Source organism: Dendrobates tinctorius, unplaced genomic scaffold (assembly GCF_039654945.1).
Source record: "Dendrobates tinctorius isolate UK_male_01 unplaced genomic scaffold, ASM3965494v1 ptg000136l, whole genome shotgun sequence".
NCBI classification, from domain to species: domain Eukaryota; kingdom Metazoa; phylum Chordata; class Amphibia; order Anura; family Dendrobatidae; genus Dendrobates; species Dendrobates tinctorius.
This window is the reverse complement of record NW_027361804.1, coordinates 1,938,135-1,961,085: the sequence shown is the minus strand read 5'-3', so window position 1 is coordinate 1,961,085 and position 22,951 is coordinate 1,938,135. Positions and strand designations below refer to the sequence as shown.

Here is a 22,951-nt window from a genome sequence, read left to right as displayed (position 1 = left end):
CGCTTCTCTCTTTTCCTCTCCTTCCCTTTTCTTCCCCTTTCCACTCTTCCTTCCCATCCTTCTCTTCTTCTCTCCTTCACTCTCCTCTCTCTTTTCCTCTCCTTCCCCTTTCCACTCTTCCTTCCCATCCTTCTCTTCTTTTCTCCTTCACTCTCCTCTTTTCTCTCTTTCACTCTCCTCTCTCTTCCTCTCCTTCCCTTTTCTTCCCCTTTCCACTCTTCTCTCCTTCACTCTCCTCTCTCTTCTCTCTTTTCCTCTCCTTCCCTTTTCTTCCTCTTTCCTCTCTTCCTTCCCATCCTTCTCTTCTTCTCTCCTTCACTCTCCTCTTTTCTCTCTTTCACTCTCCTCTCCCTCTCCTTCCCTTTTCTTCCCCTTTCCACTCTTCCTTCCCATCCTTCTCTTCTCTCCTTCACTCTCCTCTCTCTTCTCTCTTTTCCGCTCCTTCCCTTTTCTTCCCCTTTCTACTCTTCCTTCCCATCCTTCTCTTCTCTCCTTCACTCTCCTCTCTCTTTTCTCTCACTCTTCTCTCTCTTCCTCTCCTTCCCTTTTCTTCCCCTTTCCTCTCTTCCTTCCCATCCTTCTCTTCTTCTCTCCTTCACTCTCCTCTTTTCTCTCTTTCACTCTCCTCTCTTTTCCTCTACTTCCCTTTTCTTCCCCTTTCCACTCTTCCTTCCCTTCTCTTCTCTCCTTCACTCTCCTCTCTCTTCTCTCTTTTCCTCTCCTTCCCTTTTCTTCCTCTTTCTTCTCTTCCTTCCCATCCTTCTCTTCTTCTCTCCTTCGCTCTCCTCTTTTCTCTTTCACTCTCCTCTCTCTTCCTCTCCTTCCCTTTTCTTCCCCTTTCCACTCTTCCTTCCCATCCTTCTCTTCTCTCCTTCACTCTCCTCTCTCTTCTCTCTTTTCCTCTCCTTCCCTTTTCTTCCTCTTTCCTCTCTTCCTTCCCATCCTTCTCTTCTTCTCTCCTTCACTCTCCTCTTTTCTCTCTTTCACTCTCCTCTCTCTTCCTCTCCTTCCCTTTTCTTCCTCTTTCCACTCTTCCTTCCCATCCTTCTCTTCTCTCCTTCACTCTCCTCTCTCTTCTCTCTTTTCCTCTCCTTCCCTTTTCTTCCCCTTTCCACTCTTCCTTCCCTTCTCTTCTCTCCTTCACTCTCCTCTCTCTTCTCTCTTTTCCTCTCCTTCCCTTTTCTTCCCCTTTCCACTCTTCCTTCCCATCCTTCTCTTCTCTCCTTCACTCTCCTCTCTCTTCTCTCTTTTCCTCTCCTTCCCTTTTCTTCCTCTTTCCACTCTTCCTTCCCATCCTTCCCCTCTTCTCTCCTTCACTCTCCTCTCTCGTTTCCTCTTCTCTCCTTTTCCCTCCTTCTCGGCGCTCTTTTCCGCGACAGACGCGTTTCGCAGCACAACATGTCAGAGCGTGAGCGCTGATGACGGGTTGAGAGTCGGCTGACACTTTGTTGATGGACTGATTGTCAGTTCCCGTCACGGCTCTGTGATATCTGATCGTATGATGCCAGGAAGGAACATCTTGGATGAAGTTTGCACAGATCCACTATGTGCAGCGGTGCCCCCCCCCGCAGATCCCACGAGCTGTTATCCTTGTAATATAAGCCCGTCAGATCCCATAGACGCCGTAGTCTCCCAGTGATCTGGATACAATGGATCTAATCCCTTTTGTTCCTTGTGAGCCCTGCTCGTCTCTTTGCTCAGCGCCGTCTCTGGCGCTTTGTGCGATTACGTCTCCACAGACAGCGCACTGGAAATGTCACTTCTCACTCACAGCCCCGTCATGATTACAAGGGGGCGAGAATAAAGTCCCCAAACCTCCCCAGCCCCACGTCCTCTGCGCCCGAGACTTATGATTTATGCGCGGTGTAAATTATTGTTTGTGTTAAATTGTTTCTCCGAAGCCATTGAGGAATGCGAAGTCGTCAGATTAACTGCGGCCGCTTCATTAGGTGAGCATAATTTTATATCCCCTCTTGGAAATCTAAATCGCAGCGATTTCCTCCCCAAACAGGGCGGGAAACAAAGACCCCATTCACAGACAGTGGGCAACTCTGTATCGCGCTTTGTATTGTGAAACAAGCTTGTTACTAAGAGCCGAGAAGCCGCAGCGGCCGCACAAGAAAGGCGATTCTGTCGGAATATTCGCTCCGCTCTTTATTATTAATTACTGGATGTTGATTCTTGAAATTACCAAGTTTGCGCTGAAAGACGCCGCTTTATTAATTTCCATTTACATATTCGCCGGCAGCTGAACGACAATTCAGGATTTTTTTTTTTCGCATTTGCATATAAAATTGTAATCAAAAGAAATGCAAAGCGGTGTTACTTAACGGGCTATTATCCCACCACCGTCTCCTGTCTGGGGTCTAATAATCCCGTGGCAATCAAGGGTCATACACGGCCTTCGGAGCCGGGCGCCGGCTGTAATCGTGTGCCGCTCAATGCCGCCTAATTGTTGGATTTCGCAACAAAAGTCCGCATGGATTTCTCTTCCGCCGTTATCAATATTTTTGTTTGTTGTGAATGCTTTTGATGGGAGAATTATGGTATTAAAATGGGAGTGAAGGCTTTTCTTCTGGGTGTATAGAAGGACCGGGCGTCTTGTCGTATTCCCGGAGCGATCCTTGCACGGTTAGCGTTCGGTGCGCAGGGATTCGCCGCCTACGTCTTCCTCTTAGCTTCATTGGTCGCTGACAATGGATACAAAATAACAAGTCATATGGATCACGGCACGCAGGCTCCCAGCCCAGAAATGGCCCCATGGGATTCATGGAGGACTCCAGGGATCCTGAACCCAGACCAGGAGCAGCCATTATTCCTTGTCAGCAGAGATGATAATGAACTCATCGCTTATCATTTATTATCCCGACCCCCAGCACCTGTATATTCAGCCTCCAACACCCCCACACAGCACCGGGGAAGAGCGTCAGAACGCCCCCCACAAATAACCTAAGGGATGGGAACCCAAGTGTGGAGGGTGCAGAGAAGAGAGACAGCGGAAGAAAAAGAATAAAGAAGGAAGGAAGGATACAAGAGAGAGAGGAAGGAAGAGAAGAAAGGAAGGAAGAAAGGAAGGAAGAGAAGAAAGATACAAGAGAGAGAGAGGAAGGAAAGATACAAGAGAGAAAGGAAGGAAGAGAAGAAAGGAAGGAAGGAAGGAAGGAAGAAAGGAAAGAAGGAAAGAAAGATACAAGAGAGAGAGGAAGGAAAGATACAAAAGAGAAAGGAAGGAAGAGAAAAAAGGAAGGAAGGAAGGAAGAAAGGAAGGAAGGAAGGAAAGAAAGATACAAGAGAGAGAGGAAGGAAAGATACAAAAGAGAAAGGAAGGAAGAGAAAAAAGGAAAGAAGAAAGGAAGGAAGGAAGGAAAGAAGGAAAGAAAGATACAAAAGTGAAAGGAAGGAACAGAAAAAGGAAGAAGGAAAGGAAGGAAGGAAAGATATACAAAAGAGAAAGGAAGGAAGGAAACAATGAAGGAAGGATAGAAAGATACAAAAGAAAAAGGAAGGAAGGAAAGAAGGAAGGAAAGATACAAAAGAGGAAGGAAGGAAACAAGGAAGGAAGGATAGAAAAATATAAAAGAGAAAGGAAGGAAGGAAGGAAGGAAAGAACGAAGGAAAGACACAAAAGAGGAAGAAAGGAAGGAAGAGAAGGAAAGAAGGAAGAAAAAGAAAGGAAGGGAGGAAAGATACAAAAGAGAAAGGAAGGAAGAGAAAAAAGGAAGGAAGGAAGAAAGGAAAGAAGGAAAGAAAGATACAAAAGTGAAAGGAAGGAAGAAAGGAAGGAGGAAAGGAAGGAAGGAAAGAGATGCAAAAGAGAAAGGAAGGAAAAAAGGAAGGAAGGAAACAATGAAGGAACGATAGAAAGATACAAAAGAAAAAGGAAGGAAGAGAAAAAAGGAAGGAAGGAAAGATTCAAAAGAGAAAGGAAGGAAGGAAAAAAGGAAGGATTGAAAAATATAAAAGAAAGGAAGGAAGGAAGGAAAGAACGAAGGAAAGACACAAAAGAGGAAGAAAGGAAGGAAAGAAGGAAGAAAAAAGAAAGGGAGGAAAGATACAAAAGAGAAAGGAAAGAAGAGAAAAAAGGAAGGAAGGAAGGAAGGAAGGAAGGAAAGAAGGAAGGAAAGAAGGAAAGAAAAGAAAGAAAGATACAAAAGAGAAAGGAATTGAAGAGAAAGGAAGGAAGGAAGAAAAGAAGGAAGGAAGAAAAGAAAGATACAAAAGAGAAAGGAAGGAAGAGAAAAGGAACAAAGGAAGAAAGAAATTAAGGAGAGAAGGAAGGAAAAAATGATGGCAAAAGGAATGAAGGAAGAGAAAAAAGGAAGAAAGGAAGGAAGGAATGTGCTGCTCAGTTCGTAACAAATGATGAGGAATGATAAGTGATAAAAGATAAATAATGAGAGATAGATGATAAAAGAGAAGTAATGAGTAATACATGCAGAGTGATAAATGCTGAAAAATAAATGATGAGTGTTAGGTCAGGAACGGAAAATTGTAAGTAAGAAATGTGTAAAACACAAGGAATGAAAAAGTGATGTATGATGAGGGGTGAATAATAACGTACATGATAAATGATGAAATAAATGTAATTCATTAAGATTAATGTATAACGATGAAGGATGAGTAATACATGATGGCTGATACATGAGGAGTCATATGCCTGATATGTGATTGGTCGGTCTTTAGGGCGTGTCTTTTTGCTCCTCGGGGGAGGGGCCGTGGTCACTCTGGTCTGATCATACAGGGCTGATATTCTGTAATGCTGCAGGACAGGAGCGCTTTGCGCCCGGACTATGACACGTCTTAGTTTTTAGCCCGGCTTTCACATTGTTTTTCTGTCTGCACGTGTTCCTGAAGTTTTCCCCATCCACATCCTTCCTCCTCCTCACGTCTGTGACACATGGATATCGTTTTAATGGAGGGATATTGATTATTATCAGTGCGACTCCGCAGAGTAAGATGGGCCTGGTAATGCTAAGCCTTAGTCTGATCAATAGGAGAGCGCCCAAGTGTATGGAAGGAATGGAGGAAAAATAATTAATCCCCGTCAGCCGCTAGGGGGCCGCGATGTGTTAATGGTCTCCAGTCGCTTTGGGACAAATCCAATCCAGAGAAGCGAGCGTCCTGTTCAGAGCAAAGTGATGGCGAAGGATTCATTCTGAGAGGAAAGTGTTCACAGCTGGATGGGGAGAATGTTGTTACAATGTGACATCTGATCTCTTCATTGTGTCTCATTCGCCATTTACTATAAAGTAAGGAGCACAGGGGCTCCAGGGGAGGGGGGGCGAGCAAGGAGCGTCCGGGGATCATCTGCTACATACACCTCTGGCAAAAATTAGGAGACCACTGTACAGTTGTATAAGAACCCACTTCTCTCCATGTCTGACAGCCATTCCATTCCAGAGTCAGCGGAATTCCATCCAGAGTCCACCTCATCCTACTTAATGTGCTTCTGATTAGTGATCACCTGAACCAAATCTTATCTAACGAAGGAAAGTATAAAAACCCTGCTGTGGTGTTCACAGTCCTCCTGCAATAGGACAAGCTGGACGGCAAAACAAGTGCTAGCAATATCCCAAAAGTAATAGGAATGACAAAATAACTTTTAACAGTGCCAAAGGAGTAGAAAAGAAAAGTCTTGAGTGAGGAAAAGAAGGGCTCAATTCTGGCTTTACTAGCAGAGGGATACAGTGAGCGTCATGTTGTGTCCATCCTTAAAATTTCTAAGACGGCAGTCCATTACAACAAGGTCAAGCAGCAGATATTGGGGACAACAAAGCTACAGACCGGCAGAGGGTGAAAGCGACTCTCCACTGACCGGCATGACCGTCATCTTATTCGAATGTCACTCAGCAACTGCAGGATGACATCAAGTGACCTACAAAAGGAATGGCAAATGGCAGCTGGGGTGAAGTGCATGGCAAGAACAGTTCATAACAGGCTCCTAGAGGAAGAGCTCAAGTCATGTAAAGGTAGAAAAAAGCCTTTCATGAGAAGCAAAGGAGAGCCAGGCTGAAGTTTGCCACGGGTCTCTTCAGCCCCTCAGTGAGGAAGGTTGGGCGCTGAAGAGACCCCAGGAATCTGTGTCCACCTATGGCTCTCGGGCCATGAGCCACCTCCGTGTGTATGAAGAAGTAAGACCATGAGGAGGCTCCGGGAAGAGCTGCACTGCACAAGCACCAGGCGGAGGTAAGAAGGCTCAAACATGAGCTTAACCCCTTAAGCCCCAAGGGTGGTGTGCACGTTCATGACCGGGCCAATTTTTACAATTCTGACCACTGTCCCTTTATAAGGTGATAACTCTGGAGCTTCCATGGATCCCGGTGATTCTGACACTGTTTTCTCATGACATATTGTACTTCATGTTAGTGGTAAAATTTCATTAAAATAACTTGCGTTTATTTGTGAAAAAAACGGAAATTTGGCAAAAATTTTGAAAATTTCGCAATTTTCCAAATTTGAATTTTTATGCCCTTAAATCACAGAGATATGGCACACAAAAAATGTAATAAGTGACAATTCCCACATGTTTACTTTACATCAGCACAATTTTGGAACCAAAATTTTTTTTTGTTAGGAAGTTATAAGGGTTAAAAGTTGACCAGCGATTTCTCATTTTTGCAACACCATTTTATTTTTACGGACCACATCACATTTGAAGCCACTTTGAGGGGTCTATATGATAGAAAATACCCAAAAGTGACACCATTCTAAAAACTGCACCCCTCAAGGTGCTCAAAACCACATTCAAGAAGTTTATTAACCCTTTAGGTGCGTCACAGGAATTTTTTGAATATTTAAAAAAAATGAACAACTAACTTTTTTTCACAAAAAAAATACTTCAGGTTCAATTTTTTTTTTTACCAAGGGTAACAGGAGAAATTGGACTGCAAAAGTTATTGTGCAATTTGTCCTGAGTGCGCTGATACCTGATATGTGGGGGGAAACCACTGTTTCGGCGCATGGCAGAGCTCAGAAGGGAAGGAGCGCCGTTTGACTTTTTTTCAATGCAAAATTAGCTGGAATTCAGATCGGACGCCATGTCACGTTTGGAGAGCCCTTGATGTACCTAAACAGTGGAAACCCCCCACAAGTGACACCATTTTGTAAACTAGACCCCCCAAGGAACTTATCTAGATGTATGGTGAGAACTTTGACCCCACAAGGGCTTCACAGAAGTTTATAACGTACAGCGGTACAATTGAAAAATCATATTTTTTTCCACAAAAATGATCTTTTCACCCCCAATTTTTATTTTCCCAAGGGTAACAGGACCCTAAAAGTTATTGTGCAATTTGTCCTGAGTACGCTGATACCCCACATGTGGGGGTAAACGACTGTTTGGGCGCATGGCAGAGCTCGGAAGGGAAGCAGCGCCATTTGACGTTTTTGGCTAGAATTGAGATGTCGCGATTGGAAAGCCCCTGATGTACCAAAACAGTAGAAACCTCCCACAAATGACACCATTTTGGACACTAGACCCCCCAAGGAACTTATCTAGATGTGAGGTGAGCACTTTGAACCCCCCCAGTGCTTCACAGAAGTTTATAACGACCGGCATGAAAATAAAAATATCGTATTTTTTCAACAAACATCATCTTTTAGTCCCCATTTTTTTTATTTTTCCAAGGGTACCAGGAGAAATTGGACCCCAAAAGCTGTTGTCCAATTTGTCCTGAGTGCGCTGATACCCCAAATGTGGGAGACGACTACTGTATGGGCACACGTCGGGGCTCGGAAGGGAAGTAGTGAGGTTTTGGAATGCAGACTTTGATGGAATGGTCTGCGGGTGTCATGTTGCCTTTGGAGAGCCCCTGATGTACCTAAACAGTGGAAACTCCCCACAAGTGACCCCATTTTGGACACTAGACCCCCCACGGAACTTATCTAGATGTGTGGTGAGCACTTTGAACCCCCAAGTGCTTCACAGAAGTTTATAACGCCTGGGCGTGAAAATACAAAAATCAATTTTTTGCACAAAAATGATATTTTTGCCCCCAATTTTTTATTTTCCTAAGGGTAACAGGAGAAATTGGACCCCAAAAGTTGTTTTGCAATTTGTCCTGAGTAGGCTGATACCCCATATGTGGGGGTAAAACACTGTTTGGGCGCATGGCAGAGCTTGGAAGGGAAGGAGCACCATTTGACTTTTTCAACGCAGAATTGGCAGTAATTGAGATCAGGCGCCATGTTGCATTTGGAGAGCACCTGATGTGCCCAAACAGTGGAAACCCCAAATTATAACTCCAACCTGAACCCCAACACACCCCTAACCCTAATCTCAGCCCTAACCCTAGCCCTAACCCTAGCCCTAGCCCTAACCCTAGCCCTAACCCTAGCCCTAACCCTAACCCTAGCCCTAACCCTAATAGGAAAATGGAAATAAATACATTTTTTTTTATTATTTTTCCCTAACTAAGGGGGTGATAACGGGGGGTTTGATTTACTGTTTATGGCGGTTTTTATTTTTGGCAGCTGTCACTAAAAGACGCTTTTTATTGTAAAAATACTTTTGGCATCACCACATATTGAGAGCTATAATTTTTCCGTATTTTGACCCACAGAGTCATGTGAGGTCTTATTCTTTGCGGGACGAGTTAACGTTTTTATTGGTACCATTTTTGGGCATTTTTTGATCGCTTTTTATTCTGATTTTTGGGACGCAGAATGAACAAAAACCAGCGTTTCATGAATTTCTTTTGGGGGGGTGCGTTTACACTGTTCCACCTGCGGTAAAATTGATAAAGCGGTTTTATTCTTCGGGTCAGTACGGTTACAGCGATACCTCATTTAGGTCTTTTTTTATGTTTTGGCGCTTTTATGCAATGAAAACTATTTTATGTAAAAAATAATTATTTTTGCATCGCTTTATTCTGCGAGCTATAACTTTTTAATTTTTTCACTGATGATGCTGTGTGGCAGCTCGTTTTTTGCGGGACAAGATGACGTTTTCAGCGGTACCATGGATATTTATATGCATCTTTTTGATTGCGCGTTATTGTACTGTTTGTTCGGCGGTATGATAAATCATTATTTTTTGCTTTGTTTTTTATTTTTATTTTTTAAGGGGTTCGCTAAAGAGGTTAACTAATGGGACAGTTTTATAGGGCGGGTCGTTACACACACGGCGATACCAAATATGTGCACTTTTATTGTTTTGTTTTTTTATTTCCAAAAAATTAATTTATTAGGGAATTTCTTTTTTTTTAAATTTATTTAGCGATTTAAAATTATTTTTACACTTTTTTTTTTGTTTTAACTTTATTACATTGTCCCAGGTGGGACATCACTGTCCTGTGACAGATCGCTGATCTGTCACATCACAGATCTCTGTGACAGATCAGCGATCTGTCACAGGCAGTGCAGCAGACTTCCTCATGCCTGCGCTTTGCAGTGGGGGGCTCAGGGAAGCACGGAGGGAGCCCCCTCCCTGCCGATGCTTCCCTTTAACCCCCGGTACACCGCGATCGTGTTTGATCGCGGTGTACAAGGGGTTAACGTGTTGGGGGTGGTCCGTGACCGCCCCTGACACATTGTGCCGGGTGTCAGCTGTGATAATCAGCTGACACCCGGCCGCGATCAGCGGCGCTCACCACGTGGGCGCCGCTGATTGCTATGACGTACTATCCCGTCCCTGGGAATTAAGTCCCAGGGCACATAGACGGGATAGTACGTCTCATGGCAGAAAGGGGTTAATGAGCTGAAAGTCAGAAAAGCCTTTATAAGAGGGAAGAGTGGTCCATTCAAGGAAAAACTTCTGAATGAGGACAGATTTAGAGAAATGGCTGATAACAGAAAGCCAAGGCAGATGGGGCTGCAGCCTGAGAGCCAGGTGGATGATGATGATGACCAGCAGAAAGTCCCACCTGGCAGCCTGCAGAGTTGCCCGCAGGCCACGTGCAGTGAGCTCCCTGCTGGACAGGCGACATTGGCATCTGGTCGCAGTTCTGCTGCCTCTGGGGAGGACAGTGACAACAGCGGCCAGGGAGGGGCTCTAATGGCGGAGATCAAGCTCCTGGAGTCCCAAGTGTGCCTTCAGAACTTCCATCTTGGTGATGATTTACCAGAGGAGGCACCTGGGGGCCAGAAGAAAAAGGCAAAGAACAAGCCGAAGCTCCAGGAAGTGGTAAGCTATGTATATGCCCCCTCCCTGTACCCCCTGAGTCAGCTGCAGGGTTAGCTCGCTGTATAAGCCCCGTTGCCCAACCCAGCCCGGGTTCTGCTGTGGATCCGGTGCAAAAGCGCAGGGAGAGTACAGAGCATGGTAGTGAGGCACAGAGCTCCGTCTCTGCTTGTGGTAGCAGGAGGTGCATCAGCCGAGAGAGTGGACAGTGAGGGCATCCTACTTCGCCCGGAGGTGACAGTGGCATAACTGTGACATAACAGTGTCTCTTTATGAGGATCAAACCCTACCTTTTTACAAGTCGGCAGGTTGTCTGGAGGGGACTTCAATACTGTCACGAGGCCCCGAGATAGAGGAGGTTCCAGAGACAAGCTGGCTTATGATAGTGTCGCCCTTAATTGTATAGCTAGTGAGGCTCGCCTGGTGGATGTCCACATTCGGCACACCCCAGGCCACAAGGGGTTCACCTATCATAGAGGCAACTGTAGGTCCAGAATAGATAGGTTTTATTTAAAGGAGGAAGCTGTCTCTTCAGCAGTGTCTGTTGTTGAGGTGGAGTTCTCAGACCACTGTTTAAATTTGTTTTCTCTGAATGTTACAGAGACCCTCCGGATGGGAAGAGGCTTTTGGAGGCTCAATTCATCTCTCTTGGAAGAAGCGGATATAAGACAGTCCTTTGAGGATTTTCTTCAGAGCCAAGTACCCTTACTGGATCTTTGTAGTAGTAAGTCAGAGTGGTGGGAGATGTTCAAGAAAAGGTGGTGACATTCTTCTGCCAGCTCTCGAGCCTCAGGAGTCTGAGCAGCTACCGCCTGTATCAGGGTCTGAGGAGGAAACTCGAGCATCTTGTCTCAACTGGAGGTAGCGGCGAGGAGATCTCCAGAGTGAAATCTTTGCTCATGAGGTGTCAGTACGACAGACACACATCTTTGGTTTTTGAGAGGAATTATGGGAAGTACCGCTCGCCTGACCTTTACAGAAACTGCAAGATGTCAGTGAATAGTAAAGTGGTTACAGGATTGATCGACACTGCGGGGTCCATGAGGCGATCCAGATCAGGGATCCTGGAGGTTGTCAGATCCTTCTACTCGCACCTCTTGGGGAAGAGGGATCTTGATTGGGATGAGATGTCGGCTTTTCTGACTGAAACCGTCCCCGAACCACAAGTAGACCCCTCTCTTGACGTTTTGACAGAGATGATCAGGGAAGAGGAAGTTAAGTTGGCGATTGAAGGGCTTGCCCCAAAAAATTCGCCCTGTCCAGATGGCTTAACATCTGAGTTTTATAAGACCTTTAAGGACGCTTTGGTTCCCCTCTTGACTGAGGTATTCAAAGAGTGTCTTTCCTCGGGCACTCTGCCAAAGTCAATGAGGAGGTCTGCCCTGATCATCTTGTCAAAGGGTAAGGACCCATCATGCATTGAGAATTGGCGTCCCATAGCGCTTCTCAATGCATACAGGAAGGTTCTGGCAAAGGTGCTGTTTAATTGGCTGGTGAAACTGGCACCGCGACTCCTTTCGGAGGCCCAGCATTGCTCTGTTCCAGGTCACAGCACATTTAGTGCAGTGCTTTGTGTCCGAGAGGCAGTGGAGCATGGTAGGGCTGGTCACTGGAAGGGTACTTGCTGTCACTGGACCTGGCAAAAGTGTTTGATCGGGTTAATCACGAGTACCTCTGGTCTGTCCTTCTGAGATATGGCCTGCTGGGGCGTTGTTGATTGGCTTAAGGTGGGGCAGAGAGTTTCTCACTTGTAAATGGTTGGATTGGCAGCTCTTTTGAGGTTGGATCTGGTGTTTGCCAGGGTTGTCCCTGCTTGTGGTAGCAGGAGGTGCATCAGCCGAGAGACTGGACAGTGAGGGCGGCCCGGCACCAGGCGAATGGTCAGGCCACGATGCTGTGGTGGGCTCCTCCGTGGGAGGGGGAGTGGCCCAGTGTCGCCTCGGCGCCCCTGAATACTGTTGCCGCTGATCACTTAGTTGAGGAGTGGCGGCAATGTGAGGGGGTTACCGGGATCGGTAGTTCCGTTCCTCCCAAAGTCCTATTCCGGGTTGGCGCTGCTGGTCAGCAAGATCCTGATATAAAGAATCAGTGGCGACTCACAGCAGCAAAAGATCAGCGGCACCGGGTATCAACAGTGAAGCAACGAAAATTACCAGCTGATGATGTGGAGGGCACACGTAAGTCCAGGGGTGAGGTCGCTTCAAATTATGTGGAGGAGACTGAGCCCCTTGTGCCTGATGATGCGGAGGGCACCCGTAAGTCCGGGGGTGAGGTCTCCTCCAGTTCTGTGGAGGAGACTGAGCCCATTGTGCCTGATGATGCGGAGGTCAAAATGTCACCCCCTGTTGTCACTGGTCCAGCAGGAACGAATGTGGTGGGAGGTGTGGATGAGGAAAATTCTTTGTCTAGTGGTGTGTTTGCTGGTTTGGTGGAGGGTGAGGGGGTTATGGAGGTGGGTAATAGTGATACTATTGGTGTTGATGTGGTCACTGGTCCGGTTGCCCCCCCAGTGGTGGCAGAAACCATCAGGAGTTATGCCACTGTCACCTCCGGGGGAAGTAGGATGTCCTCCTCGTCTTCGAGCTCTAGGGACGGCATGTTGCAGTGGCACCTCCTGGAGACTTTAAAGAAGGGGGAGAGATCACAAATGGTAGAGCGTCGAGATGTTGATCTATCCTTCTGGATAGAGAGGCATGGCCTCAGGGTCTTCTGAGAGCAAAAAGGGGGGGGATGCAGTGTGGTCCCTCCCAACAGCCGGGCCAGGTAGTGTGCATAGGAATGTGGTCCGTCTTCGGTGGATGGGCAGTGATGCATGTTCTCCAAGGTCTAAGGTTGTGGAGCTCCTGCTGAAGATGGGCTTCAAGGCAATTATCATCTACACCTTAATACATCCCTATACCATGCCTGAGTTTGATGTCAGCTTTGTTCTGCCAGAGGGGCTTGAGCTATGCTGGTCAAATTATGAGTTGGCAAAAAATGAAATGTGCATTGTGTGGGGATATCAGCCATCTTGCTGCACCTTGTGTGGAGATTAGATGCCACCTGTGTGGTGACTTAGGTCACCTATTCAGCCATTGTCCTCGCTCCTTCGCTAATGCAGTTGTGACCCCGTTGGGAGAAAGCCGTGAGGCTGATTCTGCTGGGGAAGGTACTAGCAGGGGTGAGGGAGCTGGGGGGCCAAGGAGGAAAATCAATAAAAAGACACCTGCCCAGCTGAGGCGTCTAGACAAGCGCAGACAGGAGAGGGAGCTGTGCAAGCCCCGGGCTACTGAGGTGGCCCGTGTCCTGGATGCCAGTCTTGCTGCTGAGGCCCCAAGGGATAATGAGTTGGATGAGGAGGTCAGGAGAATCCACAGGGAGGAAAAGTGCTATTGTCTCTGAATCCTCACATTATGAAAGTATGGATGAGGATAATAGGCAGTGGCTAGAGGACAAGCGTAATCTCGGCACCAAAAAGAAGAGAAAGAAGGGAGATAAAACATCTCCCACTCTGACCAAGGTACCTAAGGAAGGAAAAACTGACTCCCCTCTGCTTGGTCTTTCAAACCGGTTCCAAACCCTTGAGAACATCTCTTCCTCTGAGGAGGAGGCTGAGGGTGAGGTTCCGGCTTCGGCGGAGCTTACAGGTGGTGCCGAGTCTTCTTCTTCTGGGAATGTAAGCTCCTTTGAGGGATGGACTGGCCCACAGTCCGGAGACGAGGACGACAAAAAGAAAAAACACGCGGGAATGGACACTTCTGTGTCATTAAAGAGGGGGGAGGATTCCTCCTCTGAGGCAGAGGATAAGGGGAGTGGAAAGAAGAAAGCCAGCTAACTCAATCACCAATGATGGCGGCACCCACTCCGTTGACGCTGGCGTCCATTAATGTCGCCAAGCATAAAGTCAAATACAGCCAGATTTGCGGCCTTTGATTTTCTCAGCCGTGTTGAAGCTGACATTTTCTTTTTGCAAGAGACCAGGCTGCCAAACATGGCAGACGTGTTTAAAGCTAAGAGGGAGTGGAGACTCGGGCCCTCCTATTGGTCTCTTGAGGCCGGACCGTATAGCGGAGCAGCGGTCCTTTTTACCACACCGGTGAAATGCCGATGGGTTATTGAGTTAGAAATGGGGAGGTGCCTGATCTTAGATGTCCTCATGAAGGGACAAAGCTCCGGCTTATTAACATCTGTGGTCCCCAATCTAAGTGGGACTGGAAGTGTCTCTTTATGAGGATCAAACCCTACCTTTTTACAAGTCGGCAGGTTGTCTGGAGGGGACTTCAATACTGTCACGAGGCCCCGAGATAGAGGAGGTTCCAGAGACAAGCTGATTTATGATAGTGTCGCCCTTAATTGTATAGCTAGTGAGGCTCGCCTGGTGGATGTCCACATTCGGCACACCCCAGGCCACAAGGGGTTCACCTATCATAGAGGCAACTGTAGGTCCAGAATAGATAGGTTTTATTTAAAGGAGGAAGCTGTCTCTTCAGCAGTGTCTGTTGTTGAGGTGGAGTTCTCAGACCACTGTTTAAATTTGTTTTCTCTGAATGTTACAGAGACCCTCCGGATGGGAAGAGGCTTTTGGAGGCTCAATTCATCTCTCTTGGAAGAAGCGGATATAAGACAGTCCTTTGAGGATTTTCTTCAGAGCCAAGTACCCTTACTGGATCTTTGTAGTAGTAAGTCAGAGTGGTGGGAGATGTTCAAGAAAAGGTGGTGACATTCTTCTGCCAGCTCTCGAGCCTCAGGAGTCTGAGCAGCTACCGCCTGTATCAGGGTCTGAGGAGGAAACTCGAGCATCTTGTCTCAACTGAAGGTAGCGGCGAGGAGATCTCCAGAGTGAAATCTTTGCTCATGAGGTGTCAGTACGACAGACACACATCTTTGGTTTTTGAGAGGAATTATGGGAAGTACCGCTCGCCTGACCTTTACAGAAACTGCAAGATGTCAGTGAATAGTAAAGTGTTTACAGGATTGATCGACACTGCGGGGTCCCTGAGGCGATCCAGATCAGGGATCCTGGAGGTTGTCAGATCCTTCTACTCGCACCTCTTGGGGAAGAGGGATCTTGATTGGGATGAGATGTCAGCTTTTCTGACTGAAAACGTCCCCGAACCACAAGTAGACCCCTCTCTTGACGTTTTGACAGAGATGATCAGGGAAGAGGATGTTAAGTTGGCGATTGAAGGGCTTGCCCCAAAAAATTCACCCTGTCCAGATGGCTTAACATCTGAGTTTTATAAGACCTTTAAGGACGCTTTGGTTCCCCTCTTGACTGAGGTATTCAAAGAGTGTCTTTCCTTGGGCACTCTGCCAAAGTCAATGAGGAGCAGGGTGGATAAAAATCAATGTTTTTTTAAAAAAATCAAAAAAATCGGATTTTTTTTATTTAAATCGGATTTTTTTGATGTAAATCGGATTTTTTTCAATAAACTGCTTTTTGAGGAAAATATTTTACCATCCAAAGGTTCTTCCATCATGAGATAAAGCTGAGTTGTTTAACTCAGTAGAATAAAGGCTGTATATGTGTAACATTCACAATGCCATGCTCTTCCAGAGGTTTCTGTAGGATTAGTGGGCAGTTTCTCTCCTATATTATCACAGACGCTCGCTTTACTTACGCAGTTCTCAAAACTGAATTTGACTCCGCAGAGGTCCCAGCCTCTTCTTCACGGCAAATATGTTACAACATGAACAGAGTTGAGAAAAAGACCTTAATCCTATTCTGCAAACCTATGAATACAGAATCAACCCCTTCAGTGCCAAGTCCAAGAAGTTAGACAATATGTTTCTGATTGTTTGGAGTGGAATAGATCTGCACAACACAAGAAGAATGTGAATCTAAGTGTGAGGAGGAGGAAGGGCAAGCATACAAGAAAATGAAAGTGAAACTTTGAGCACAATACTGCAGCATAGCCACAGACAGACAAGTCTGGATCTGTTTGTGTGTACGATCTGAGGTTTATTACATTCTTTCCTTATAATGGCAGCAGGCCGTAAAAGAGACCCAGTTTGGGAATATTTTAATGAAGCTCCTTCGCCTATCGGTAAGGCAGGCATGCGTGCAAAATGCAAATGATGCAACAAAGAGATGCAAGGCCTGGTGGCGCGAATGAGGCAACATCATGAGAAGTGCGGTGATGAAGATGACCAAAGAAACACTTCTGAACAGGCAGGATCTTCAGGTTGGTAAACATTTTTATTGAATCCTATTTCTAAAGACTGAACTGTCATGTGTGAGAAAAATTATATTTCTTATTATTACTGCATGTTACTGTCATTTGGTACAGTTATGAAGAAAAACAAATATTCTTTTTGGGGCAGGGGCAGTGATGTGTTGTGTACAAGAAGCAGAAATTGTATAAACAATAAAATAACAGCATTGACTTTTTTTGTTTAGGGGAATTCATGGATTCTGGAAATTATCCACCTCCAAGATCACCATCATCCTGTTCTACAGTTTCAGAGTTATCCATCCAGGATAGTGCTTCATTAGCAGCAGCAGCATCATCATCAGACACCCACAGCCACATATCACCATCACCCAAAAGGAAGAAAAAACCTTTACCTCCTGGAACCACCATAGATAGGTTTGTGATAAGAACTAGCAGATTAGAAAAAGAGTTGATTGATGAAAAAATTGCCCAGTTTATTTATGCAACAAACTCTTCTTTCCGTCTGACTGAGAACCCACATTTCATTAATATGGTTCAGTCACTGAGACCAGGATACAGTCCACCCAGCAGAGCTGATGTTGCAGGGAAACTGCTGGATCAAGTGTATGACAGAGAAATGGAGCAATGTGCAACAGCTCTGGAGGGTAAAATTGTTAACCTAAGTATTGATGGGTGGAGTAATGTCCACAATGATCCTATTGTATGTGCTTGTATAACAACAGAAGAAGGTAAAGTCTTCCTTGCACAAACAACTGATACGTCAGGAAATGCACACACAGCAGAATACTTACAAGAAGTGGCAGTAAAAGCTATAACGACATGTGAACAAAAATTCAAATGTCTAGTACGCAGTTTGGTCACTGACAATGCTGCAAACGTATCCAAGATGAGAAGAGATTTAGAAGAGCAGGGAGGGAATACAAAGCTGCTAATAACATATGGTTGCAGTGCTCATTTGCTGCACCTCTTAGCCAAAGACTTAAGTGTTCCAGAAATAAAGGCTAATGTTGTTGAAATTGCTAAATACTTCCGTAATAATCATTTTGCTGCAGCAGCTCTGAAAAGGATGGGTGGAACCAAGCTAACGCTCCCACAAGATGTTAGATGGAACTCTGTGGTGGACTGTTTTGAGCAGTATATCAAAAACTGGCCTATTCTGATGACACTTTGTGAAGAAAATCGAGATAAAATAGATGGCACTGTCACGGCCAAAATCCTCAACATTGGGCTTAAGAGAAATGTTGAACATATTCTGAGCTTCCTGAAACCCATCTCTCAAGCTTTAAACAAAATACAGAAAAATAGCTGTTTTATTGCGGATGCTGTTGAAATTTGGAAGGAACTGAGTGAACACTTAAAAACAGAACTACACATGGACAGAATTAAATTACAAGCAGTAAACAAACGAATGGGACAAGCACTGACTCCAGCTCATTTTTTGGCAAATATTGTCAATATCCAATATCAGGGTCAAAACCTAAGTGCTGAGGAAGAGGAGTTAGCTATGACATGGGTATCCAGCAATCATCCATCTTTAATGCCAACTATAATAAACTTCAGAGCTAAGGGGGAACCATTCAAGAAATATATGTTTGCTGAAGATATTTTAAGGAAGGTCACACCAGTAAACTGGTGGAAGTCACTTAAGCGCTTGGATTTAGAGACTGTTCAAGTAATGATTTCACTTTTAACAGCAGTAGCTTCTTCTGCAGGCGTTGAAAGAATATTCTCTTCCTTTGGACTCATTCATTCTAAATTGAGAAATCAGTTGGGACCCAATAAAGCAGGAAAGCTTGTTTTTCTTTTCCAGCTTATGAATAGGAACAAAGAAGAAGATGATGATGAAGATGACGACAAGTGAGCTACAGAGGACAGCAGGGACAGTAGTATTTAAGTTTTTCATGTGTCGGCTGGGCTGACAGTCTAAGTTTCTTAAAATATATTTATATTTTGTTTAGCCAAATTAGTTAACAAACATGGATGTTTGTTTAAGCAAATAACTTATGCTGTAATGTTGTTATTGTTTCAGTTGAATAAATCTATTTAAATTGTTATTAAGGTCAGGATTATTTTTCTCCTTCCTAAGTACAACAGAACAGTGGTGTCCAAATATGAATGATTAACCCATTAAACTGGGGAGAAAAAAGTAATATAAAAAGTGATTCTAAAAATCTTCATCTACTTGCATGTTAAAGTAGCAAGAACTAGTTTAGGTAGAAACTTTGATTTAAATCACTGATTTAAATCAAGCCTTACTGACTAGTGATTTAAATCGTGATTTAAATCGTGATTTAAATCAGTTAGATTTAAATCAAATCCACCCTGATGAGGAGGTCTGCCCTGATCATCTTGTCAAAGGGTAAGGACCCATCATGCATTGAGAATTGGAGTCCCATAGCGCTTCTCAATGCATACAGGAAGGTTCTGGCAAAGGTGCTATTTAATTGGCTGGTGAAACTGGCACCGCGACTCCTTTCGGAGGCCCAGCATTGCTCTGTTCCAGGTCACAGCACATTTAGTGCTGTGCTTTGTGTCCGAGAGGCAGTGGAGCATGGTAGGGCTGGTCACTGGAAGGGGTACTTGCTGTCACTGGACCTGGCAAAAGCGTTTGATCGGGTTAATCATGAGTACCTCTGGTCTGTCCTTCTGAGATATGGCCTGCTGGGGGGTTGTTGATTGGCTTAAGGTGGGGCAGAGAGTTTCTCACTTGTAAATGGTTGGATTGGCAGCTCTTTTGAGGTTGGATCTGGTGTTTGCCAGGGTTGTCCCTTGAGCCTGCTGCTGTACGTGTTTACGATTGACCCACTTCTTAGGAGGGTGGAGCGTGGACCGTTGGCCGGGATCGGGATGGACTGTGCAACACCGGAAGTCACTCTGAAGGTGGTGGCGTATGCTGATGATGTCACTGTTTTTGTTTCCTCTCACGAGGGGGCAGGGTGGCTTATGTCAGAGGTAGATCACTACTCGGAGGTATCCAGATCCAAGCTCAACCGGGATAAGTGTGAAAGTCTCTGACCGGGAGGAGGAGATCCTGGTTTTGATCTCCTGGACACCCTTCCAGGACCCAAAGGCTCTGTAAAAGTCCTTGGCATCGAATTTGGCCAGGGGGATTACCTCAAACAAAATTGGGACAGCAGGATAGAGATCGCCACTCAGAAGGTGAACCAATGGAAGGGTTGGTCTTTGACCCTAAGGGAAAGGGTAAACCTGATCAAAACTTACCTGTTCCCATTACTGATTAATCTGGGCAGTGTGTGCATCTTGCCGGAGTCTCTCTGGACTCGGGTCTACAGTTTGTTCTTCCAACTGTTATGGGGGAATAGACTGAACCTGGTCAAAAGGGGGGTTACTTACCGTACAAGGAGACTAGGAGGGTTGGGTATGGTCAACCCTGTGGTATTTGTCATGTCTGCCATGTTTGTCATGTCTGCCATGTCTGTTTTGTCTCAAGAACTCCTGGAGCGATGTGCATATCTTGTCTGCTGTCCTGCATGTTCACTAGAGCAGTGTGCACACTCACCTCATGTCTGAGCTGCAGGATGCCTGCGTTTCTGCTCTGCCTGTGATCTTCTTGTCATGTCTAGGATTCCTGATCATGTGTTCCTGCCTGGATCCTGCACTGTCTGGTTCTGCAATCATCTCGTCATGTCTGAAACTCTGATCATGTGACCTTTCCTAGGATCCTGCACTGTCTGGTTCTGCAATCGTCTCGTCATGTCTGGAACTCTGATCATGTGACTGCGCTCTGTGATCCTGTGGATCTGAACCCGGAAGTGCTCCCCTGGTCCTGATCTGGAAGAGGAGGTGCTATCCCTATATCAGGCCGCCCCTTCCTATGCTCAGGGCCTGAGTATTGTGTTGCTTCCCTGCATGGCTGCTTGGTTTGTGGGGCACTCCCTCTATTCTGTGCCCTTGCACTTGCTCTGTCGTGCGTCTCTGCACACGCTCCGTGCTCGTACTCCATCTCTTGTCCCGTGCCTTGTCTTATGTTTGTCTGTTGTGCCATGTTGGTCCTTGTCCTGCTTGGACTTGTATTCCTTCTGTTATTCTCTGCCTTGCCTGTTTTCGCTATGCCTTGTTCCGTACCTTGCCTTGCTCTGCCTTGTTCCTCCCTATGGTCTTTTCTTGCTCTGCCTCGCTCTCTCCTATGGTGCTCTGTTGTGCTCCCTGGCACACGCACCCTTCCTCCTCTCTTTTCCATGTCTAGTCCCAAGGTTCTCCCTTGGCCCGGTTCTGGGCTTCGCCTACGCTCCGCTGCTAGACTCTTTCCTATTTTGCTCTCTTGCATGTTTCTAGGCTAGTCCCAAGGCTCTCCCTTGGCCCGGCTCTGGGCTCCGGCCTACGCTCTGCTGCTAGCTCTGTTCTTGCTCTGTTCTTGCTCCGTGTTTCTGCCTATGCTTCCATTCCTGCTTCTGTACTCTGCCTAAGCTCTTCCTGGTTTCTTGTCTTGTCTTCCCTTTCTGCTTCGTATGCTCTTTGCATACGCCTGGCCTTCCTAGCCTCCTGTTTGTGCCTCAGCCGTGCCCGCCCTAGCGTGCCCGCCTGCTTGTGCCTCAGCCGTGCTCGTCGGTCAGTGACAGCTGTGTCGCCTGCCATGCCTCAGCCGGGTTCGCTGGAGTCTTGCCCGTCTGTCAGTGCCGCAGCCCGATCAGCTAGCCAGTGCCCCAACTGTGCCCTCTGTGCTCCCTTGCACTTCACGCTGTTTCCGCACTGTGCTCTGCGTGCTCTCTAAAGCACGCGCAGGCCCTCGCCTGCCCTTGGCATACCTCCCCGTGCTTCTGTAAAAGTACGCGCAGGCTTTGCCATGTCCCCAGTCGTGCCCTCTTGCACGCACAGGCCCTAACCCTGTCCTGGAACCTGTCCCTGGCGTGCCTCTCTGCACGTGCAGGACTCTGCCTTGCCTGTCCCTGGCGTGCCTCTCTGCACGCGCAGGACTCTGCCTCGCCTGATCCTGGCGTGCCTCTCTGCACGCGCAGGACTCTGCCTTGTGACCTTGTGCCTTGGCGTGTCTCTACACGCACCCTGTCTTGTACCTTGTGCCTTGGCGTGTCTCTACACGCACTCTGTCTTGTACCTCGTGCCTTGGCGTGTCTCCACACACGCACCCTGTCTTGTTTTGTGAACCCTGGCGTGTCCCCTACACACGCACCTAGTCTTGAACCCTGGCGTGTCCCCTGCACACGCACCTTGTCTCGCACCTAGCTTTGAACCCTGGCGTGTCCCCTACACACGCACCTTGTCTCGCACCTAGCCTTGAACCCTGGTGTGTCCCCTACACACGCACCTAGCCTTGGACCTTGGCGTGTTCCCTAACACGCACCCTGCTTGGATATCTGTCGTGCCTCCTTGCCTGAAACCTGGTTTGCCTGCCGAATGCCCGGAACCTGCCGATCGCTGCCAGAGATCATGAGCTGGATGACTGCGGCCTGACGTCCGGAGCTGATGTCCGCAGCCTGATGCCTTGATGATGTCGATCGTTGCCAGCAGTCCGGAGTCCGATGCCATCGTGCCATTACCTGTACCTATGTAAGAACAAAAACGTTGGCACAACCCTGAGAATTGTAGGTGGTGCCCAAGTAGGATCCCAATCACCTTTCTGCATCAGAAACCTTTGGTGTGTGCCAAGTCTATATATATTACCTGTACCTAGGCGTGCCACCTGGCACGTACCATGCTATGGACCTTGGCGTGCCCACACACGCACCTTTCCGTGTTTGCTTTCTCACATTTTTGCACTGTATGTGATCCTGAGTTATCCTAATGAAGATACCTTGCACCTACGTCTTGTCTTGCTTCTTGCTCGTCCTGTTGCCAGACACTCAATAGTGTCCCCTGAGCCGGAAGTCTGGTCCCAGCAGTCGTGGTGGCTCACCCCCTTGGTCTTGCCCCTGACGCTCCCTGTATAGGGGGTGGTTTCTCACAAGGTAAGCTCGCCCTAGGTGGGTGGGTGCCACGACCCAGAGGGTCCACTCAAAAGATGGGCTCAGCAGGAGCTGAGTCCGTCACAGTATTCTTTGTGGAAACCTTCATTAAGATCAATATTGCAAACCTCTGGAAAGAGAGGGCTCCTCCATGGGTATTCTCCTGTAGGGTATGTGGGTCGCCCTCACACCCAGGGCTGTGGGGTACTCGTTACCGGGCCCGGTGTATCTCAATGGGAGTTGTCACGGTAGCTGTGGCCCGGCCCGTGGCCCTGGGCGCCCATTGTAAATGTTCAATGTCAATGTGTAAGTCGTGACGCCACCTGTGGTGTTCGGCAATGTAGATGTTAGGCCGACACTGCAGACAGATCCTCTGGGACAGATGGTGTGGTGCAGCAGTGATGGTATAGCCCTCCACAGGCAGGGCTGTTGTCCCAGGGCAGAGTAGGTTTGGTGACACTTAGGTGGTGTAGTGTCAGGCGCAGGGGATGTAGCAGTGCCGGGCAGGTTGACGCAGGAATAAGTGGAGGACACCAGAGCATGTAGTTCCAAAGCTTTACTCACAGTCTGTTGTACAAACAGGTGCCTGCCTCTGTGCCATGTCCTCCAGGTCTGGGACTCAGTCAACCTCCAGGCAAGATGAAGCACTCCTTTCCAACACTCCGCCAACTTGTGCTATTCTGAACATCTCCTCTTATAGCGCCTTTAGATGAAGTACTCCTAGTACTGAGTTACACTGGAGTTCCTCTCGTCTG

The 22,951-nt window shown here is 46.9% G+C and overlaps 1 protein-coding gene and 1 pseudogene across 1 annotated transcript; one reads left to right on the top strand and one right to left on the bottom strand.

Annotated features, from left to right (window-relative positions):
• Window positions 1–409: 409 nt before the first annotated feature.
• Window positions 410–1,207, bottom strand: LOC141048573 (uncharacterized; annotated as a pseudogene).
• Window positions 1,208–1,911: 704 nt separating this feature from the next.
• LOC141048572 (uncharacterized) lies at window positions 1,912–6,273 on the top strand. Its single transcript, XM_073544289.1, has 3 exons — window positions 1,912–1,949; window positions 3,019–3,471; window positions 3,853–6,273. The coding sequence occupies exons 1-3, from the start codon at window positions 1,912–1,914 to the stop codon at window positions 4,286–4,288; spliced, it is 927 nt and encodes a 308-aa protein (XP_073400390.1). The 3' UTR covers window positions 4,289–6,273.
• Window positions 6,274–22,951: the final 16,678 nt, after the last annotated feature.

What these genes read in the sequence shown, in the direction of transcription:
- LOC141048572 (XM_073544289.1), top strand. Translation starts at nt 1,912, where the DNA reads ATGCGAAGTCGTCAGATTAACTGCGGCCGCTTCATTAG. An exon ending in AACTGCGGCCGCTTCATTAG is followed by an intron (nt 1,950 to 3,018) that starts GTGAGCATAATT and finishes AGAATAAAGAAG; the next exon opens with GAAGGAAGGATACAAGAGAG. An exon ending in AAGGAAGGAAGGAAACAATG is followed by an intron (nt 3,472 to 3,852) that starts AAGGAAGGATAG and finishes GAAACAATGAAG; the next exon opens with GAACGATAGAAAGATACAAA.